Genomic DNA, 20,226 nt, shown 5'->3' with positions numbered 1-20,226 from the left:
ACCTCCACAGCCCCGGTGTGCCCGTTCCCCCTGTCCCCGCAGCGATTGCCCGGTCCCCTCCCGCCGCAGCCCTCCCGTAGCCCGGATTTCACTCCCATGGCAAAGCCGGCCCTGCAGGAATTGGGTAAGTGGAGCTATTGCAACACAGCATTTTTCCATACATTTGCTATATAACTCGGAGGGTTTTAAAGATAGCATCAGTTGGCACACTTAGCACGAAACCACCTAATTACTGACGCCTTGGAAGTGCCAAACTTTTAAAGGGGGGAGGTGAGGTTAAAATCACAGGCGACCAACAAGTGTTACCTGTTTTTAAAGTATTCCAAGCGCTGTTCTCCACGGGAGTCGGGACATGGGGAGGGGGCGGCTCGGGGCAGAGCCATCCCCTCTGTCACCACTGCCACCACACCGAGGGGCTGGAGGCTTCTGCAGCCCCCCCCACTCTGACCCTCTCCTTCCCACCAAACTCCACTGCCTGGCGCTGTGGCTTTCCCTGCACAGCTCCCATCCCGTTCCTGTGCCAGCCCGGGCTGCGGGATGGGGTTTGTGGCCGGTCCTGGTCTCCACTGGAGGAAAAAAACCTCCCGGTAAGAGCCTGGCTCTGAGCAGCCCCGGAGGCGGCCGCAGGGTCAGGCACGGCGGGGGCGGACTGTCCCTGCGCCCCCGCTGCTTCCCGGGGGGAATGATCCGGGCTGGAAGGGCTAGAGCCGCCGCCGCCTGCCCTGCGCAGGGGGACGGCACCGCTCGGCGCGGGGGATGCAGTGCAGAGGGAGAGACCCCCGGTGCGGTGCACTGTGCCCGGTGTCCGGTGCAAGATGCCCGGTGCCCCGTGGAGGGTGCCCTGTGCCCAGGGCCCGGTGCAGAGTGCCCGATGCACGCCCGGTACCCTGTACTCGGTGACAAGTGCAGGATGCCCGATGCCCTGCGCAGCGTTCCTGGTGCCCACTGCCCGGTGCAGGGAGCCTGGTACCCGGTGCAGGATGCCCGGTGCTTGGTGCAGGAAGCCCGGTACCCCTTATCCGGTGCGAGACGCCCAGGTCCCGGTCCCCATTGCCCGGTGCAGGATGCCCGGTACCGGGTACCCCTTCCCCGATGCAGCATGCCTGGCGCCCGGTCCCCTTTGCCCGGCGTCCGCTGCGCTGTGCCCCTTGCTCGGTGCAGGATGCCCCGTTCCCGGTCTCCCTAGCCCGGTATCCGGTTCCCCTTGCCCGGTGCAGGGTTCCCGGTTCCCCTCGGCCGGTGCCCTGTCCCCCGTCCCCGCGCGCGCCGGCCCCGCTTCCTGCTCTCTCCAACGTTCCATTGTGCGGAGCTTCCATTGTGACGTCTCGGCCTCGGCTCGGCTTTGTCTGTCCATATATGGGCAGCTACGTCACGGAGCGCTCCCGCATAAAGGCCCCGCGGAGTCCCCGGCGGAGCAGTCGGGCGGCAGAGAAGGAACCGGCGAGCGGAGCGGGGCCGAGCGCGGGGGAAGCGGGGCCGGGGCCGGGAGCCGGCGAGAGAGAGAGAGAGAGAGAGAGGAGGGGTTAAATCCTCCCCCCCCCCACCCCCCCCAGCTTCTACAACCACATCTGCCAGCCAGATCGCCCCCTCCCCCTCGAGGAAACACCACCAAGGGACCCACGGAGGACCGCGCCCCCCCCGCGCCCCCTCCTCCGCGGCCACCCCCAGCCCCCCCCCCCCCGCCTCCTCCTCCTCCCCCCCGCCGCCCCCGCCCCAACTTTTCTTCTTGCATGATTTCCCTCGCACGGATTTGCCACTCGGATGTTGTTTCCTCGGGAGCCGAGCTCGGAGCCACGTTGAACCAGCCTTTTCCTCCAGTGCTATGACAGGCAAACTACTGGAGAAGCTGCCGGGGACCATGAACACTTTGATGAACCAATTGCCTGACAATCTGTACCCAGAGGAGATCCCCAACTCTTTGAATATCTTCTCCAGCACCAGCGACTCGGTGGCTCACTACAACCAGATGGCTGCAGGTAAAGCGGGAGGGAAGGAAAATGGGGAAAAGGCAGGAGCAGGGGGGGAGCCGGTGGGGCGAGGAGGAGGATGCTGTGGGTAGGGTGTCATGGAGCCTCGGAGGGAAGGGAAGAGCTGGGGCTGGGGAGCGTCCCCCCCCCCGCACCCACCCACCCCTTTCCTCGCCGTGTCTCCGCGCGATCGCTGCAGGGCTCCGCCGAGCGCTGCCGCCGCCGAGCCGCCGCCGCAGGTACAGGGACGGCGGCCGGGCTCCGTGGGGAGGAGAACCCGGGTGGAAAAGCCGGAGGGCCGAGGGGACGAGGGGAAGGCCGGGCACCCCCGTGTCGCTCAGGGGCCGCCCGCCCGCGCCGGGATCCGCGCGGGTGCGGAGGTGCCGCGGACGCGCGTGGCCGTGGCAGCCGCCCCCCCACACCCCGCAGCGGCGGCGGCGGCAGCGTGGGCTCCCCGGGACGCGGCGCCGACTTTCCCGGAGCGCGGGGTTGGGGGAAACGGGGAGGTGGGGGGAGAAACAGGAGAGAGGGAGGATCTGGGGGGCACAGGTGAGCGCCGAGGGCGGCGGGGGCGGGTGCTCCCCGCGTGTCCCCGCTCCCACGCCGAGCCCCGCCAGGCTAAACCCCCCCCCCCCCCCCCCCCAATCCCCGTGTTTCTCCTCGCCGGGGCTCGGCGCAGGGAAGGCGGCGAGTTGGTAACGGCGTCGGCGGCCGCAGCCCCGGCTCCGCGGAGTGCCCAGCGCTGCCGGGGCTGGACGGGGAGGAAGCCTACCTGTAGCCGCAGGTACCTCCTTCCCCCGGCGGCGCGGCGATGGGGTGTCCCCCCTACCCACCCACCCACCCCGGGCAGCTCCTCGCGGGGGCGGCGCGGGCGGCCCCGCATCGTCGGGACCCCCGGCAGGCAGCGCCGCATACGCGGGGTGGAAGCAGCGAGGGAAAGCGGGGGGAGCGAGGCGAGGGGGAACCGGTGCATCCCCGCTCCCCGGAGCATCCCCTGGAGCATCCCCCGGTGCATCCCCGGGCCCTCCCGGCTTACCCTGCCCCGCTTCTCTCGCACTTTGCAGATAATGTTATGGACATTGGCTTAGCGAACGAAAAGGCCGGTCAGGAATTGTCCTCCTACTCGGGCACTTTTCAACCCGCCCCGGGCAACAAGACTGTCACCTACCTGGGGAAATTCGCTTTTGACTCGCCCTCCAACTGGTGCCAGGACAACATCATCAGCCTGATGAGCGCCGGCATCCTGGGGGTGCCGCCGTCCTCGGGCGCGCTCACCAGCACGCAGAGCTCGGCGGGCAGCATGGGGCCGCCGCAGGGCGAGGTGGACCAGATGTACCCCGCGCTGCCGCCCTACTCCTCCTGCAGTGACCTCTACCCAGAGCCTGTCTCCTTCCACGACCCCCAGAGCAACCCTGGCCTCACCTACTCCCCCCAGGATTACCAGGCGGCCAAGCCTGCCTTGGACAGCAACCTCTTCCCTATGATCCCAGACTATAACCTCTACCACCACCCCAACGACATGGGCACCATCACGGAGCACAAACCCTTCCAGAGCTTGGACCCCATCCGCGTCAACCCGCCCCCCATAACCCCGCTGGAGACCATCAAGGCCTTCAAGGACAAGCAGATCCACCCGGGTTTCGGGGGGCTGCCGCAGCCGCCCCTCACCCTCAAGCCCATCCGACCCCGCAAGTATCCCAACCGGCCCAGCAAGACACCGCTGCACGAGCGGCCCCACGCCTGCCCGGCCGAGGGCTGCGACCGCCGCTTCTCCCGCTCCGACGAGCTCACCCGCCACCTTCGCATCCACACGGGCCACAAGCCCTTCCAGTGCCGCATCTGCATGCGGAGCTTCAGCCGCAGCGACCACCTCACCACCCACATCCGCACCCACACCGGCGAGAAGCCCTTCGCCTGCGAGTTCTGCGGCCGCAAGTTCGCCCGCTCCGACGAGCGCAAGCGGCACGCCAAGATCCACCTCAAGCAGAAGGAGAAGAAGGCCGAGAAGGGCTCGGGTGTGCAGCCCCCCGCCGCGCCCCCCGCCGCCACCGCCACCACCTCGCCCCCCGTCGCCCTCGCCCCTGCCGTCACCACGTGCGCTTGAGGGATTGTGGGGGGCGGCGCGGTGGCACCCCTTCTGCTCCCCTTGCCCTCGGCACCGCTCCGGGGGGAACCCCACGGTGTTCAGGATACCGGGGTTGTGCTGCGACGGGTCCGCTCTGCCCGCACCCGGATTGACCGGGTCCAGGCTGCCCGCACCTGGATCCTGCCTGCACTTGGATCGATGGGACCCGCACTGCCCGCACCCGGATTGCCCGGACTCGCGCTGCCCGCGCTGGGATTGCCCGCAGCACCTGGATCCCGGCTGCCTGCTCCTGCACCTTCCACGTCCCGGCTGCTTCCACCTGCACTGCCCGGGGCCGGGCCGCCCGCACTGCCTGGATCCCGGCTGCCCGCTCCCGCAACTCCCGGATCCCGGCTGCCCACACCCGCACCGCCCGGGGCCGGGCTGTCCGCACCCTCCTTGCCCGGCTCTCCCGGATCCCTGCTCCCGCACCTGGATTATTCGCACCGCCCGGATCCCGGCTGGATTGCCCCATCCCGGCTCTCCCGGCTCCGACTCTCCCGCACCCCACGGCCCTCACCCGGCACCTCCCGGCTCCATCCCGCCCGCACCCACCCGGCCCAGCTCCGGGCTGCCCGGGCGGCAGATCCCGGGAATACTCCCGGCTGACCTGGATCCCAGGGCTCGGTCCGACCCGCCCGCCCTGCCGGGGCTGGCTGCTCCAGGATCGGCCCCCCCCCCGGTCCCGTCCTGCCCGGCTCCCCCGGGGCTGGGCGCTCCAGGATCCGTGAGGGGATGGATGGATGATGGATGGATGATGGATGGATGGATGGATGGATGGATGGATGGATGGATGGATGGATGGACGGAGCTGATCCGGCTCCTCTCCTCGCTGGGCCTGGAGCCCCCGTTGCCCCCCGTGTCTCCCCCGTGTCCCCAAGCACCGGCTCCCCGTGTTGGAGGTAAGAGGGCTCAGCCCCCCAAGCCAGGCTGGTGGGGTGGGGGGCAGCTCTGCGGGTCCCCCCAACTCCGGGGGGCGGTGGGGAGCGATGTCCCGGCAGCAGCTTTTGGGTTTGTTTTCTTATTTTTGTTTTCTTTTCCTTTTTATTATTTTTTTTTTCTTTGTTTTCAGCAGAAGGGAAATTCTTTACAGAAATACAGGGAAAAAAAAAAGCACCCCAGTATTTTGCTGAATACTTTTTATAATGTGAGATATTTTTATTTTATTTTGTTTGGTCACTTTAAAACAACCACCCAACTATGGAGGAGAAAAATCAATTAGTCCTCTATTTTATTATTATTTTTTTTTCTTTCTCCTTCTGGTATGTGCATGTCATTGCATGACTGCTCTGATTTTTTTCTTCTTTTGTTTTAATAAAACTGTGCTCAGACATTTAAGCTAAACTAAGCAAAAATAATAATGACTTAAAAAGAAAAAAAAATCTTTGTTGCCAAAAGGTCGTGCTATCCAGGTTTGATGTCTGCATGTGAAAAAAAAAACACAAAAAAACACATTAAAAACGTACAAAAAATAAAGAGAAGAGGAAGAATGCAGTCTAATTTATGTGAACTGAAAGGAACAAAAAAAAAAAAAAAGAAAAACAAACCACAATCAGGTTTAACCACACAAACCTAAGGGAATGATATTTTTTGAAAGACTTTTGTATAAAGTTGAGTACTTAGAGAAAAAAAATCATACCAGATGTAATATATTTTGTGGATGTTTTTATTTCTTGGATTTATAGTACCTTATACTAAGGTTAAAAAAAATATGCTTGATATTGTGAAAAGGTGATAATTTTCACACACATTTCATTTGCTCATTTGTCATGTTGTAATGCAAATATGATAGTTAATGCATACAGCATTTTTAAGGGAAAAAATCAGAAATATTGAACTGATGTATTGTTGTACCATTTGCACTGTGAGCAAATGCTAATGCAGTAAATATATTGTGTTTGCTGACAATCAAAATCTGTAGTAAATATCTTTATTTGCTTAAATTGATCTATATTGGTTTGGAAAGTAAAAAAATCAAGGTTTTAATGTGTAAGGGGAGTGTAAAAAGGGTTGAAATGTGCAGGGAAGTGGGTGCTGTGTCTCTTTACGGGCGACTTTGAAACCTGTCTGTACAGAATTTTTTTTCCTAGTGCTGTATTTCCTTAAATATTATTTTCTTACATGATTTTTTAAAAAAAAGTAACCCACTTTTTCTTCTCAGTCCCCCTCCCTCTGCTTCAGTTCTATCCACAGGACGGCACAGCAAGACCCCGCTGGGTGACCCCGAAGGCGACCGGCTCCGTCCTCGTGTCTCCTCTTTCCCGGGATGGGGGGAACCTGACCGGGATGGGGGAACCCAGCTGGAATGGGGGCACCCAACCGGGATGGGGGAACCCGACCGGGATGGGGGCACCCAACCGGGATGGGGGAACCTGACCGGGATGGGGGCACCCAACCGGGATGGGGGAACCTGACCGGGATGGGGGAACCCAGCTGGAATGGGGGCACCCAACCGGGATGGGGGAACCTGACCGGGATGGGGGCACCCCACCAGGATGGGGGCACCCAACCGGGATTGAGGCACCCAACTGGGATGTGGGGGACCCAACCAGGATAAGGCGAACCCAACCAGGATGTGGGCACCCACCCTCTCCCCAAAAATCCGCCATGTCCTTGCTTTGTACTTGACCTCCCATCCTGTTTTTCCCTGCTCGTGCCGCCGCCGCCACCTTGACCCCGTCACCATTTTGCCGGCGGCTTCCGCGGCTGCCGTGATAACTTTGGGCCACCAAAGAGGATCGTGCCGCTTCAGCCGGTAATGCTCCCGCGCCCTTCACCCGCCAAATCGCCCCGGGGGCAGCGCCCGCAGGGGATTTTTTTTCCCAGCCTGGATCACTCGGGATAAAAATAAATCGCTGGGTTTCAGCGCTGGCGCTCGCACGGGCACGAGGAACGAGTGGGAGAAGGAGTTTGGAGGCGCTTGGATGTTTGGAGTGGTGGCGTGTGGTGGTTGGATCCTTCCCCAGGGATGGGGATGGAGGCTCGAATCCCGGAGTTGGGATTGTGCTGGAGGATCCCAGACCGGGGCTCTGGGGGTCCCCCGGTGCGCGCGGGTCCAGCTGTGCTGGGGTGCAGCGTGACCGGTGAGGCATCCCACAGGTGTCCTCCTTCCCAAGGCCTTGCTGGCAGTGCTGGTGGCTGGCATTGGCACCGTGGTCTTTCCTGGTGTTCCCAGGGTATGAAAGCGTTGGCAATGTTGTCAGATTTCCTGCTTTCTGATTTGGATCTGCAGCCGGGCCCGGAAAAGCTGCTGCTCCGGCCATTCCAGGGCAGCTCTGCCCATTGCAGGGGGTTTGTTGAGCTCTCTGGCTTGGAAAGGCTCTAATTTTGGGGCAAATCCAGGCTCTGATGGTGACTCAGGGCACAGATGGCCCAGACAGGGATGGCATCTAGTGGTGTTGAGGACTTGGCTGTGGCGCTGCACCAGGTCTCCGTGTGGATTCCTGGTGGTTGAGTGTTTGGACGTGAGGCTGGACTAGGATGAGCTGGGATTGTCCTTCCCTGTGTGCTCCAGAGGTCCTGCAGCCATGAGGGGCTGCGGGATGGTTTGGGAGCCATCGGTGCCCCTGTGTGCCCCCGTGTGTGGCTCAGGCGGGCAGGAACCAGAGCTGGCACGCATAGGGAGAGCCACCACGCCCCCAGCATCACCTGAGGGTGCTGTGCTGCTGCTGGTGGTGCTGGAGGTGCCCATCTCCACCGGTGGCTTGTGCTGGAAAATGCTGGAGATCCTGGCACAGCAGAGGAGCTGCCCCAGTGAGGAGCCACCCAACGCTGCACCAACGCTTTGGGCTCCTTCTGCGGGCGAGGAGGAGGAGGGAAGGAGCCCACCAGGCCCTGGGGACCCTCTCTGCCAGCCAGGCCTGGGTGTCCCACTGGGCAGGACCACCCGGGCGCGGAGCAGGAAGGTGAGGAGCACCCTTGGGTGGCAAAGCGCGGGGAGTGCGTGCGGCACCTTGCACGAAAAATGTTGGTTGCTACGGAAACATGGCACTTTCCATCCCCATTCTGGGCTATCTGTGTTCTGGGGAGGAGGGAAGGGCTTCCAGTCACGTACCAGCTCCACAGAACTTGCTGCCTTTGCCTCCTCAACGGGAGCGGCGGGGTCCTGAGGAGGCCACCAACACCTCGCTCCTCCCTGCTGAGGGTCTGCAGGATGTGCTTGGATCCAAGAGCTCTCCACGGGATGGGATTTGCTGCTCAGCAGGAGCACCAAGAGCTGAGACCCCGTCCCTGGGGTCGGGAGCGATGAGGACCCACAGCCAGAAGCTCCGGGTTTGCAGCTGGAGTACAGATGTTGGTGGGATCCTTCCCTGATCTTATCACCTCTGGCTCAGCTTCTGCCACTGCCTGGCAGGAGACATCATCCACAGAAGGCCTGGATGGTTCTGGATCATCTGACCTCATCTCCCACCCCGTGGGACCGTGTGGATGCATCCTCATCCCTTCTGGAGGAAGGGGCCAGACTCATCCTCCTGGGACAGGGGGACAAACAGCAGAGCCTCCGCAGAAGATGCTCCCCGAGTCCTGTGGCCATCAGGATGACAGACCCAGGCTCGTCCCAGCCCTGTCTTGTCCCACTCCCTGCACCCCGAGGTGACGGTGAGGGGCATCACGGTGGGGACAGGCCCAGGAGCAGCAGCCTGGCCCAGCTGGCAGCAAAACCTTCCTGGCCCCAGCCTTCCTCTTCCTCCTCACCCTGCCCACACCTGGACAGGGATGTGGGGGACCCTCCTGGCTGCCTCCCCTCGGGGTTCGCTCTGACACCCACCAGCACCCCCAAAACCGATCCCTTCCCCTCAGGCCACCTCACATCCTCCCCTCCCCACCCACCCTGGCTCCTCCTCCCCATCCTGGCACAAAATTGGACAGTGGTGGGGGGTGCCACCCTCCCCACTGGTGGCCCCCCCAGATCCGCCCCCCCTCCCGTTCCTTTTGGGCTAATCCCTGTCCTCAGCGGTGTCGGTAACACCTTCCCAGTTTAGCATCATCCTCCCTGGCTGTAATTACCGTGCTGTTTACCTCCACCTGCTAATTGATAAAGCCACCCCTGGCGCCCGGCCCGCGCCTCCGCCCCGTGTGCTGGCATGTGGCTGGTGTCACCAGCCCGGTGGCACCAGGGCCGTTCCCACCCCCAGGATGGCACCCTGGGCTGGTGACTGGGGGTCCAGGGGCACCCCGATCTTGGGGGGGGGCTCTGCAGCACCCCGGGCTCACGGATGGAGGCGGCTGGTGGGTCAGTGCTGAGGACAAGGTGGGATTTTGGTCACCAAAAGGATTTTGCTGTCCCTCCCACCCCTGTCCCGCCTCCTCAAGATGGGTTTGGGGACTTTTCTGCCCAAAAGTGGGTGCTCCTGCTCTTCCAAAGGTGCCGCACATCCCTTGGATTTCCTTGACCGGGGCAGTCCTGCTCCTCCCCCTGCTCTCGCCCACCCCAGGCTGTCCCTGGGCAGCCCCTGCCCATGCCCATCCCGGGAATCCCTTCCCTGTGCCCTCGCCCACCCCAGGGAACAACCCTGGGCACCCCTCTCCGTGCCCTCATCCAACTCAGGATGCTCCCAGGCAATTCCTGACCCTCGCCCACCCCAGGGATGCCCCTGGGCATCCCCTCCCTGTGCCACTGCCCACTCCGGGGTGTTCCTGGGTGATCCTGGGCATTCCACGTCCTCACCCACTTTTGGGATGTTCCTGGGCATCCCCTCCCTGTGCCACTGCCCACTCCGGGGTGTTCCTGGGTGATCCTGGGCATTCCACGCCCTCACCCACTTTTGGGATGTTCCTGGGCATCCCCTCCCCGTGCCCAAGCCCACCCCAGGGGTGATCCTGGGCATTCCACGCTCCTGCCCTCACCCACTTTTGGGATGTTCCTGGGCATCCCCTCCCCGTGCCCAAGCCCACCCCAGGGGTGATCCTGGCAATTCCTTCTCCTCGCTCACCCCAGGGGTGATCCAGGCAATTCCTTCTCCTCGCCCACCCTGGGGATGATCCAGGCAATTCCTTCTCCTCGCTCACCCCAGGGGTGATCCAGACAATTCCTCCTCCTCGCTCACCCCAGGGGTGATCCAGGCAATTCCTTCTCCCGGCCCACCCTGGGGATGATCCAGGCAATTCCTTCTCCCGGCCCCATTCACCTCCACCCCCTCCCGCCCCATTTCCATCCTTTGCACCGAAACCGGACGAATTGCGGGGTCTTCTCCCCGCGCGCCTTGTCCGTGACGTCACGTCCCCCCCGCCGTGTGACGTCACGCCCCCCCTCGTGGCGTCACCGCGGCGCGCGGCCCCGGAGGTGAGCGGTGCCGGAAGGGGCGGGGCCAAAACCGGCGGCACTTCCGGGAGCGGCGCGGGGCGGAGGGGGAACATGAGCTGGTGAGTGCGGGGGGACCCCCGGGGCACCGGGAGCGGGCAGGGCGAGGGAATGCGAGCACCGGGACCGGGTCAGGGCGGAGGAACCGGGACCAGGAGCGGGGCAGGGCGAGGGAATGGGAGCACCGGGACCGGGTGAGGGCGGAGGAACTGGGACCGGCGGGACCGGGAGCAGGCACGGCGGGGGAACCGGAGCCGCTGGCACCGGCCCGCCCGGTCCCGGCTCCTCGCCTTGGGCACTGCGGGGGAGGAGGAGCCGGGGACGGGCCCGGAGCGGGCCCCGGTGCTGAGCGGCCCTGGCCCGGTGGGAGCCCCGGTGGAGGCCCTGGAGCGGAGCCGGTGCTGCCGGGGCTTGGCCCGGTGCGGGCCCTGGGTGGGTTCACCGTGCTGGCCGGGCTTGGCCCGGTGCTGGCCCCGGAGTGGGTCCCGGTGCTGGCCGGGCTTGGCCCCACTGCTGGGCCTGGAGGGCCCCCAGTGCCGGCCCTGGAGCGGAGCCGCTGCTGGTCGGGTTTGTCCCGGTGCTGGCCCTGGAGTGGGTCCCGGTGCTGGCCGGGCTTGTCCCGGTGCTGGCCCTGGAGCGGAGCCGCTGCTGGCCGGGCTTGTCCCGGTGCCGGCCCTGGAGTGGGTCCCGGTGCTGCCGGGGCTTGGCCCGGTGCGGGCCCTGGGTGGGTTCACCGTGCTGGTCGGGCTTGTCCCGGTGCTGGCCCTGGAGTGGGTCCCGGTGCTGGTCGGGCTTGTCCCGGTGCTGGCTCTGGTGGGGTCCCCTGTCCTGGCCACGCTTGCCCCAGTGCTGGCCAGGTTTGTCCTGGTGGGGTCCCTGCTGCTGGCCAGGCTTGTCGCAGGCCTGGCCGGGTTTGCCCCGGTCCTGGCCGGGTTTATTTCGGTCCTGGCCAGGTTTGCCCCAGTCATGGCCAGGTTTGCCCCGGTCCTGGCCGGGTTTATCTCGGTCCTGGCCAGGTTTGCCCCGGTCCTGGCCAGGTTTGCCCCGGTCCTGGCCAGGTTTGCCCCAGTCCTTGCCGGGTTTGTCTTGGTCCTGGCCGGGTTTATCTCGGTCCTGGCCATGTTTGCCCCAGTCCTGGCCGGGTTTGCCCCGGTCCTGGCCATGTTTGCCCCGGTCCTGGCCAGGTTTGCCCCGGTCCTGGCCGGGTTTATCTCGGTCCTGGCCGGGTTTATCTCGGTCCTGGCCGGGTTTGCCCCAGTCCTGGCCAGGTTTGCCCCAGTCCTGGCCAGGTTTGCCCCGGTCCTGGCCGGGTTTATCTCGGTCCTGGCCGGGTTTGCCCCAGTCCTGGCCGGGTTTGCCCCGATCCTGGCCGGGTTTGCCCCGGTCCTGGCCGGGTTTATCTCGGTCCTGGCCAGGTTTGCCCGAGTCCTGGCCGGGTTTGTCTTGGTCCTGGCCGGGTTTATCTCGGTCCTGGCCATGTTTGCCCCAGTCCTGGCCGGGTTTGTCTTGGTCCTGGCCAGGTTTGCCTCGGTCCTGGCCGGGTTTGCCCCAGTCCTGGCCGGGTTTGCCCCGGTCCTGGCCGGGTTTGTCCCCACAGGTGTGCACCCCTCACACCCCTCACCTGTGCCCCCCACAGTCCCCCCCTGACCCCTTCCCACCGTTCCCCCTCCTCCCTGCCCAGGTGGGTCCCCCAATGTCCCCATTGGCTCTGAAATGCTGAAAAACCACCTTCAACTCCATGAAAGCAAAGCTTTTTCCTTTAAAAAAGAGGAAAGAAGAATTCCCACGTGTTTGAGTCAAACTTATGAGGGCTCAGTTTGGACACACTGGTTCCTTTGGTGCTTGTTTATTTGAATTGTATTAGAAATCAATAATATTGGAAATTAATCCGGACTGCTGTGTGTGATTTCTCATCCTGGGTAGTTCTGGAGATCCAGCCCTGTTGGGAGAGGCAAAGGATGGGATGGATCAAGAGCTAAAAGGGCTTTTCCTTGCCTGGCAGGTTGAGTTCCATGGTGACAATGGAAAATTTTTTGGGTTGGGAGCTGTGGAAGTTGTGGTTTGGAAATGTACTGCAAGAATGTAATGAGGCACACACAGGTGCTGATTAAAACTGGGCATTTGGGCTAAAAATACACATTTATCCACCAGAATCACTTTGGTTTTGCTTTACTCATCTCAGAACAGCAACAATTCTGGTCAGCATTGGCTAATGAGGTTTTGGAGCCAACTTTTCCCAGGGAGTCTGAGGGAAGGGACCTTCTGGTCCGGGAAGGGACCTTCTGGTCCAGGAGGGGCTTCAGAGCCAGAACGTGAGGAAAAAATAATCCCTTCATGCGTTGAATGCGGAATAATTTGGGTGCAGCACTTCCACTTGCACTTCCCGGTGTCCATCCATCCCCGGGGACTGTCCCTTGTCACCACAACACACGTGGCTCTTTCTGGGAGCCCTTTCTCTGGGAGATCTGATGTTTTCACCTCTTTCTGGAGAGAAATCCGAGGTCGTTGCCTGCCGGTTTTTGGCTTCCTTTCTCTACTCTGTTGAGGTTGGGATTGGAGGTACTTGAGATGGTAGTTTATCAGCTGTTTATTATTTCTTATCAATGTTACAGTCTCACAGCAGTGAGTTCTGCAGTCTTTCATTAACAAGGCACAAAATGGTTAACTATCTCTTGTTACAAGGTCTTTTAAGGTTAAACTATCCAATTAAGAAATGGTACCTAAATGATTTTCACTTTTAACCCAATAACTGATCCCTCGAAGTCTGCACTGCGGACTTTCCTGTCCAATTACAAAATACCACCCAAACCCATGAAGAAGAAGGAAGAAGAAGGTAAAGAAGAACAACCTGCCTCTGCCCTAAAACCTCCATCTTGCTTCATATTTATTTCTATATTCTAAAACCCCAGACTCTTAAGTTTTCCACCCTGTGATATCACACGCTCCTAACCAGCTCCACATGCATAATCCCAGTGCTATCAATCAATTTTGGAAGCCTTTTCCACTGCCTCAGGTCAAACGCAGCGCTCTCCTGGGGGTCAGAGTCTGTCCGTACAGAAAGTCTCAAATTCTCAGCATCCAGAACTCCAGCAGTTGCCTGGGGAGTGGGGGGAACTCTGGGGAATTCTGAGTCTCTTTCTTCTCCGGCCGCGTCACCCTCCGGAACGCGGCTGACGCACGACGGGCTCGGAGCCCGCGGGGTTCCAGCGCCGTGGCGGCCGCACAATCGCCCTCAGTCCGGCCCTGGGCGTGTGCCCTCCCTGCCCGCTGCTTCCCGGGGCTGCCCTCCTTCCCGGGCTGCCCTCCCGGGATCAATCGGGCCATTCACGGCGTGCAGGGCCCGGCGTGACGTCCGTGGCGCCGCTGACACACGTGGGGTCGTGCCCTGCTGCCGAAATGTCACAGCGAGGCACGTCCGGCCCTGACATCGCTCCGCCGAGGGAGAGCTTTGTTCCAGCCCTGGCTGCCTTGGGAAGTGCTGGATTTTGCATACACATACGATGTGAACTTTCTGTCAAGCTTTAAAAATGCTCTGTGAATTCATTTCCCACAGTGAAGCGGGGGCTTTGCTCAGCTTCCACGTGCGTCTCTTTGGCGTTGGGCACCGTTAGTCCTGGGTCGATCCCTCTTTTTCCAGGGCTTGGATGCTGCAGCTGAGGAAGAGGATGGAGCTTCATCCTCAGCTTTGTCTTGCAGAGCTGGGGAGTGGCACAGACTGCCACCATTTGGGCTCCTGGGCGCTTGTATCCTTAATTTTTTTGTAAGGGAAATCCCCAGAGATTTAAGGGCTGTTGGCAGTTTGGTGCTTTGTTGAGTGGTGTGGAGTTAATCCTGGGCCATCCCTCGCTCCTTGTGAGTTCTCTGTGCTGCATGAGGGCTGGGAACACTCCCAGGAACACAGGGAATTCTCCCAGGAACGCAGGGAACACTCCTGGAACACGGGGATCACTCCCAGGAACATGGGGATCGCTCCCAAGAACACGGGGATCACTCTCAGGAACAGGGGGAATGCTCCATGGAACATGGTCATCACTCCCAGGAATATGGGGAATGCTCCCAAGAACACAGGGATCACTCAGGAACACAGGGAATGCTCCCAAGAACACAGGGATCACTCAGGAACACAGGGAATACTCCCAGGAACATGGGGAATGCTCCCAGGAATATGGGGAATGTTACCTGGAACATGGGGATCACTTCCAGGAACAGGGGGAATGCTCCCTGGAACATGGTCATCACTCCCAGGAATATGGGGAATGCTCCCAAGAACACAGGGATCACTCAGGAACACAGGGAATGCTCCCAGGAACACAGGGAATACTCCCAGGAACATGGGGAATGCTCCCAGGAAAATGGGGAATGCTCCCTGGAACACGGGGATCACTCCCAGGAACATGGGGATCACTCCTGGAACACAGGGAATGCTCCCAGGAACAGGGGGAATGCTCCCTGGAACACGGGGATCACTCTCAGGAACACGGGGAATGCTCCCAGGAACACGAGGATCACTCCCCAAGCACAATGATGACCCTTGTAGCAACACAGGAAACTGTTCCAGAGGGCTGCTGCTGGTGACACAGCCTGGATTAAACCCCCAAATTCCCGATTCCTGCCCCCAGGCAGTGAGGCAGCTCTGCCTTTCTAGCCTTGCATGGACAGCTGAGATGTTTTTGGAATCTCAGCCGAGCTTCATGGCTTCCTTTCCCATGGGTTGGGATCTCTTGGAGCATCCTCATCCTCCTTTTCCTCATGTGCAATCCAGTGATTCCCTTGGCCACCACTCCTTCTGAAAATAAAGGGGGTGGAGTGCTGGATTTTACTGTGTCATCCCCTTACTGCCCCGAGTGCATAATTTTTGACTTTATAAAGTGTTTTTTAAGGTTCCTGAGACTGCATCAAACCAAACCTCGTAACCAGACTCCCAAACATCCCCTGCTTTGGTTTCCCACTCCCCCCAGCTGAATTCCCACAGGGAAAAGGGGATCTTGTTTGCCTCTCCAAGAGGGTGGGAGGGTGGATGAGTTTGCACAGCCTCAGAGTGGGGTTGTTGGTTATTCCCGGTGTTTTCTGTGTTTTGGATTTGCACAGGTTGTTGGTTATTCCCGGTGTTTTCCCTATTTTGGATTTGCACAGGTTGTTGGTTATTCTCAGTGTTTTCCCAGTTATGGATTTGCATAGGTTGTTGGTTATTCCTGGTGTTTTCCACATTATGGATTTGCACAGGTTGTTGGTTATTCACAGTGTTCTCCATGTTTTGGATTTGCACAGGTTGTTGGTTATTCCTGGTGTTTTCCACATTATGGATTTGCACAGGTTGTTGGTTATTCCTGATATTTTCCATGTTTTGGATTTGCACAGGTTGTTGGTTATTCTCAGTGTTTTCCCTGTTATAGATTTGCACAGGTTGTTGATTTTTCCCGGTGTTTTCCACATTATGGATTTGCAAAGGATGTTGGTTATTCCAAGTGTTTTCCACATTATGGATTTGCACAGGTTGTTGGTTATTCCCAGTGTTTTCCCTGTTATAGATTTGCACAGGTTGTTGATTTTTCCCAGTGTTTTCCACATTATAGATTTTGCACAGGTTGTTGGTTATTCCTGATATTTTCCGTGTTTTGGATTTGCACAGGTTGTTGGTTATTCCCAGTTATTCATGGTATTTTCCCTGTTATGGATTTGCACAGGTTGTTGGTTATTCCTGGTATTTTCCCTGTTATGGATTTGCACAGGTTGTTGATTTTTCCCAGTGTTTTCCACATGATGGATTTGCATAGGTTGTTGGTTATTTCTGGTGTTTTCCACATTATGGATTTGCAGAGGTTGTTGGTTATTCCTGGTGTTTTCCATGTTTTGGATTTGCACAGGTTGTTCATTATTCCAGGTGTTTTCCACATTATGGATTTGCACACGTTGTTGGTTATTCCCAGTGTTTTCCCTGTTATAGATTTGCACAGGTTGTTGGTTATTCCTGGTGTTTTCCACATTATGGATTTGCACAGGTTGTTGGTTATTCCCAGTGTTTTCCACATTATGGATTTGCACAGGTTGTTGGTTATTCCTGGTGTTTTCCACGTTATAGATTTGCACAGGTTGTTGGTTATTCCCAGTGTTTTCCACATGATGGATTTGCACAGGTTGTTTGTTATTCCTGATAGCTTCCATGTTATGGATTTGCACAGGTTGTTGGTTATTCCTGGTGTTTTCCATGTTATGGATTTGCACAGGTTGTTGGTTATTCCTGGTGTTTTCCCTGTTATAGATTTGCACAGGTTGTTCGTTATTCCTCGTGTTTTCCCTGTTATGGATTCGCACAGGTTGTTGGTTTTTACCAGTGTTTTCCCTGTTATAGATTTGCAGAGGTTGTTGGTTATTCCCAGTGTTTTCCACATGATGGATTTGCACAGGTTGTTGGTTAATCCCAGTGTTTTCTGTGTTTTGGATTTGCACAGGTTGTTGGTTATTCCCGGTGTTTTCTCTGTTATGGATTTGCACAGGTTGTTGGTTATTCTCAGTGTTTTCCCTGTTATAGATTTGCACAGGTTGTTGATTTTCCCGGTGTTTTCCACATTATGGATTTGCACAGGTTATTGGTTATTCCTGGTGTTTTCCACTTTATGGATTTGCACAGGTTGTTGGTTATTCCTGATATTTTCCATGTTTTGGATTTGCACAGGTTGTTGGTTATTCTCAGTGTTTTCCCTGTTATAGATTTGCACAGGTTGTTGATTTTTCCCGGTGTTTTCCACGTTATGGATTTGCACAGGTTGTTGGTTATTCCAGGTGTTTTCCACATTATGGATTTGCACAGGTTGTTGGTTATTCCTGGTATTTTCCCTGTTATGGATTTGCACAGGTTGTTGGTTATTCCCAGTGTTTTCCCTGTTATAGATTTGCACAGGTTGTTGATTTTTCCCAGTGTTTTCCACATTATAGATTTTGCACAGGTTGTTGGTTATTCCTGTTATTTTCCGTGTTTTGGATTTGCACAGGTTGTTGGTTATTCCCAGTTATTCATGGTATTTTCCCTGTTATGGATTTGCACAGGTTGTTGGTTATTCCTGGTATTTTCCCTGTTATGGATTTGCACAGGTTGTTGATTTTTCCCGGTGTTTTCCACGTTATGGATTTGCACAGGTTGTTGGTTATTCCAGGTGTTTTCCACATTATGGATTTGCACAGGTTGTTGGTTATTCCCAGTGTTTTCCACATTATGGATTTGCACAGGTTGTTGGTTATTCCCAGTGTCTTCCCTGTTATAGATTTGCAGAGGTTGTTGGTTATTCCTGGTATTTTCCCTGTTATGGATTTGCAGAGGTTGTTGGTTATTCCTGGTGTTTTCCATGTTATGGATTTGCACAGGTTGTTGGTTATTCCCAGTTATTCCTGGTATTTTCCCTGTTACGGTTTTGCACAGGTTGTTGGTTATTCCTGATATTTTCCATGTTTTGGATATTTTCCGTGTTTTGGAGCCGTGGCCAGGCTGGTCAGGTGTGATGCAAGCACAGCCCCGGGCTCTGTTTTCTTCCCTCTGAATCAATATTGATGTTTTTTGGAGCCTGCCGTGGCCGATGGCAGCGCTCCCCTTTCCCTGCAGGTTTCAGTGATACTGGGATCGGGAGATGAGCACGGGATAAAATTAACTGGGATGAAGCAAGTGGATACCAGAGCGGTGAGCGAGGCTCCCAAACACCTCCCTGTTACCTGCAGCACCTGTGCAAGGTGCTTTGCACATCCCAAAGTTTTTATCGTGGTGAAACTGGAGCGCCAGCCGGGCATTTCCCGGGGCGGAGCAGCTGGGAAGAGCCACCTGCCACCTCCCCTGCCACCATCCCGGGCCTCGGAGTGGTTATTCCTTAATTGTTCATTTTTCTACCTGTTTTGTCCAGGTAGCTCCAACCCAGTGCTCTGGTTGAGCCACAACCGTGTTTCACAACCGTGCTTAAAATGGATATTTTTGTAGCATAGTCAGGGCCTAAAACAGCCCTGCAAAATTCTGCTCGCCCACGCGCCTGGCGTGAGTAATTTTCTTTTGATGGGTGAGTAAAATATCATTATTTTTTTCATGCTCCTCTTGGAATGGGTGGGAGAGAGGATTCTGACATTATTTTTGATTTGCTTAACACTGACACCGTGCCTGGCTCCGTGCAGGATGCAGAGAGACCCACTCCCCGGAGCTCATCCCTCCACTGCCGAACTTCAGGAAGGTGCCTTGTTTTCCCTGGCCTGACCTAAAATCCAGAAAATTGATGTTTACGCCTCTTTTTTTTCCTCTTTTTGCACCTCTCTCTCCCTTCTCCCCCGCTGCAGCGGCCTTGACATCCCTGCGTGGCTTAAAAGCCTCCAAGTTTCCAGGGATGGGGCAGAAATCCCGGTGGGAGCGCTCACCTGCGGCATGGGCGCGTTCATTCCCGAGGGATCCCATCCCCACATCCCTCCTATCCCCACCCGTGACCTCCCCTCTCATCTCCACGAGGAGAGCACCCAAACGGGGATTTGGCGCAGAGTCTCCCTCGACAGAAGCTGTTTGTGATCCGTTGGAATAATTTTTTTTCCCTTTTTTTTCCTCTTTTTTTTTTTTTTTTTTTTTAATTTTTTTTTTTTTTTGCCTCCGCGCTGTGTTTGGAGCGGTTGCCATGAGTTCCTGGGAGGGGGGGAGCGGGGTGGGACGGTGCCTGCGGTTTCCATGGACACGCCTGGAGCACAGCGAGGAGGCATCCGAGAGATTCATGCCTAACCTGAGTCTGCCCTCCTGCCTGGCTCACCTGGGCGCGGCTGGGATCCCCTCCTGGCCGGGGATTTGCACCTTTGGGTGGTTTTAGGAAGCCCCCTCCAAGTTTCCAGGATTTTGGTGTGCAGTGTTCCCTCTCCTTGTGCAGGCTGGCATGAGACTCAGGAATGCTGCTCAGCAAAACCCTTTGAACTTCCTGGCTTTCCCCTGTCATGGAAAAATCCTTCCCTAACACCTCCATCCCTCAGGGAAGCTTCACCCAAGCGGAGAGGGAGGAGAAGCTCAACCAAGTTCACTCCGTAGCAGAGTGGGAAAGTGAAGGTTCACATCCTTCCTGGAGTGCTCCCGACCTTCCTGTTGGGGTGTGCAGGAACACTTTGATCCCTCCGGGGTGGCAGCTGATCCCATGACCAGGCAGCTTTTCTGGATGCGGCTGAATCCATTCCCAACCCAACAGCTTCCAAAGGGAACGAGGCAGTTTCTGTGGTAACTTTTGGGACGATTTTTGTCTGCACAGAGGATCAGGTGTAAAGGGATGGCTTTGTAGAATCCCCCATCATCCCACGTGCCAAAATCCTTGGGAGAACCAGGCTTGGAGGGTCGGGGTCACCCTGGCAGCACGGGAGGCTGGGTGTCATCCTCCTGCCTGCAGGCACAGAGAGGTTTCTTTCCGGTGAAGGAATTGAGATTTTTGGTGGAAATTCAAAGAGTGAGAAGCTCTGGCGGGGATCCAGGCTATGCTGGCGCTTGGGGTTTCAATGAGAGAGAGAGAGAGAGAGAAAGGAAAAAAAAAACCCTGAAACTTTCCACGGGAAGCGGGCACTTCCCAGCAAACATGGATTTAGTCGGTGGTCTGGCAGTGGTACCAGTAAAAACCAGTTTTGGCCACCAGTTCATAGCAAAGCTGGACCTGCGGGTCCCCTGCAAATGCCACTCATGCCCACCTGGGGCAGGAATATTGAATTCAGGGGCTCAGTGTCACTTCTCCCAAATTAATTAACATCTAAACTGCCCCAGCCTCTGCTGTCCCCATCCCTGCCTGTCCATCTGTCTGTCCATCCTTCCCTCCCTTCCCAATCCCTGCCTGGCAGCTCAACATCCCCAG

General features: G+C 57.7%; 3 protein-coding genes across 6 annotated transcripts in view; all 3 read left to right on the top strand.

Moving 5' to 3' along the window:
• The window catches only part of BIN3 (bridging integrator 3), a 190,761-nt gene that overhangs the window by 135,089 nt on the left and 35,446 nt on the right, over positions 1-20,226 (top strand). Inside the window, exon 1 of one of the 2 annotated variants that reach the window (XM_068174523.1) lies at positions 10,374-10,455. The exons of the other annotated variant lie outside the window; for it this stretch is intronic. Within the exon in view, the coding sequence (XP_068030624.1) occupies positions 10,448-10,455 (8 nt within the window). The 5' untranslated portion in view covers positions 10,374-10,447. Of the gene's footprint in view, positions 1-10,373; positions 10,456-20,226 lie in introns of those variants that run through there. 2 annotated transcript variants of the gene reach the window in all.
• Positions 1,250-6,039, top strand: EGR3 (early growth response 3). 3 transcript variants are annotated; one of them, XM_068174601.1, is made up of 3 exons: positions 1,848-1,976; positions 2,647-2,751; positions 3,032-6,039. In XM_068174601.1, exon 3 carries the CDS (start codon positions 3,040-3,042, stop codon positions 4,069-4,071), a length of 1,032 nt encoding a protein of 343 aa, XP_068030702.1. In that variant the 5' UTR covers positions 1,848-1,976; positions 2,647-2,751; positions 3,032-3,039; the 3' UTR covers positions 4,072-6,039. The 3 variants fall into 3 exon arrangements, with proteins under 3 accessions (XP_068030701.1, XP_068030702.1, XP_068030700.1); XM_068174600.1 differs by lacking the exon at positions 2,647-2,751 and having other exon boundaries at positions 1,250-1,976; XM_068174599.1 differs by lacking the exons at positions 1,848-1,976; positions 2,647-2,751 and adding an exon at positions 2,078-2,206.
• Positions 10,468-14,663, top strand: LOC137463254 (spidroin-2-like; the record flags this gene model as incomplete). Its single annotated transcript, XM_068174348.1, has 1 exon — positions 10,468-14,663. A coding segment is annotated over one exon (1,638 nt), but the record flags the coding sequence as incomplete, so codon positions are not given.

This window comes from Anomalospiza imberbis, chromosome 28 (assembly GCF_031753505.1).
Source record: "Anomalospiza imberbis isolate Cuckoo-Finch-1a 21T00152 chromosome 28, ASM3175350v1, whole genome shotgun sequence".
NCBI lineage: Eukaryota > Metazoa > Chordata > Aves > Passeriformes > Viduidae > Anomalospiza > Anomalospiza imberbis.
This window is presented reverse-complemented; position numbering and strand designations above follow the sequence as displayed.

Coding starts and splice junctions, on each gene's coding strand:
- EGR3 (XM_068174600.1), top strand. CDS start 1,823: ATGACAGGCAAACTACTGGAGAAGCTGCCGGGGACCATGAACACTTTG. Junction 1,977..3,031: donor CTACAACCAGATGGCTGCAG/GTAAAGCGGGAG, acceptor CGCACTTTGCAG/ATAATGTTATGGACATTGGC.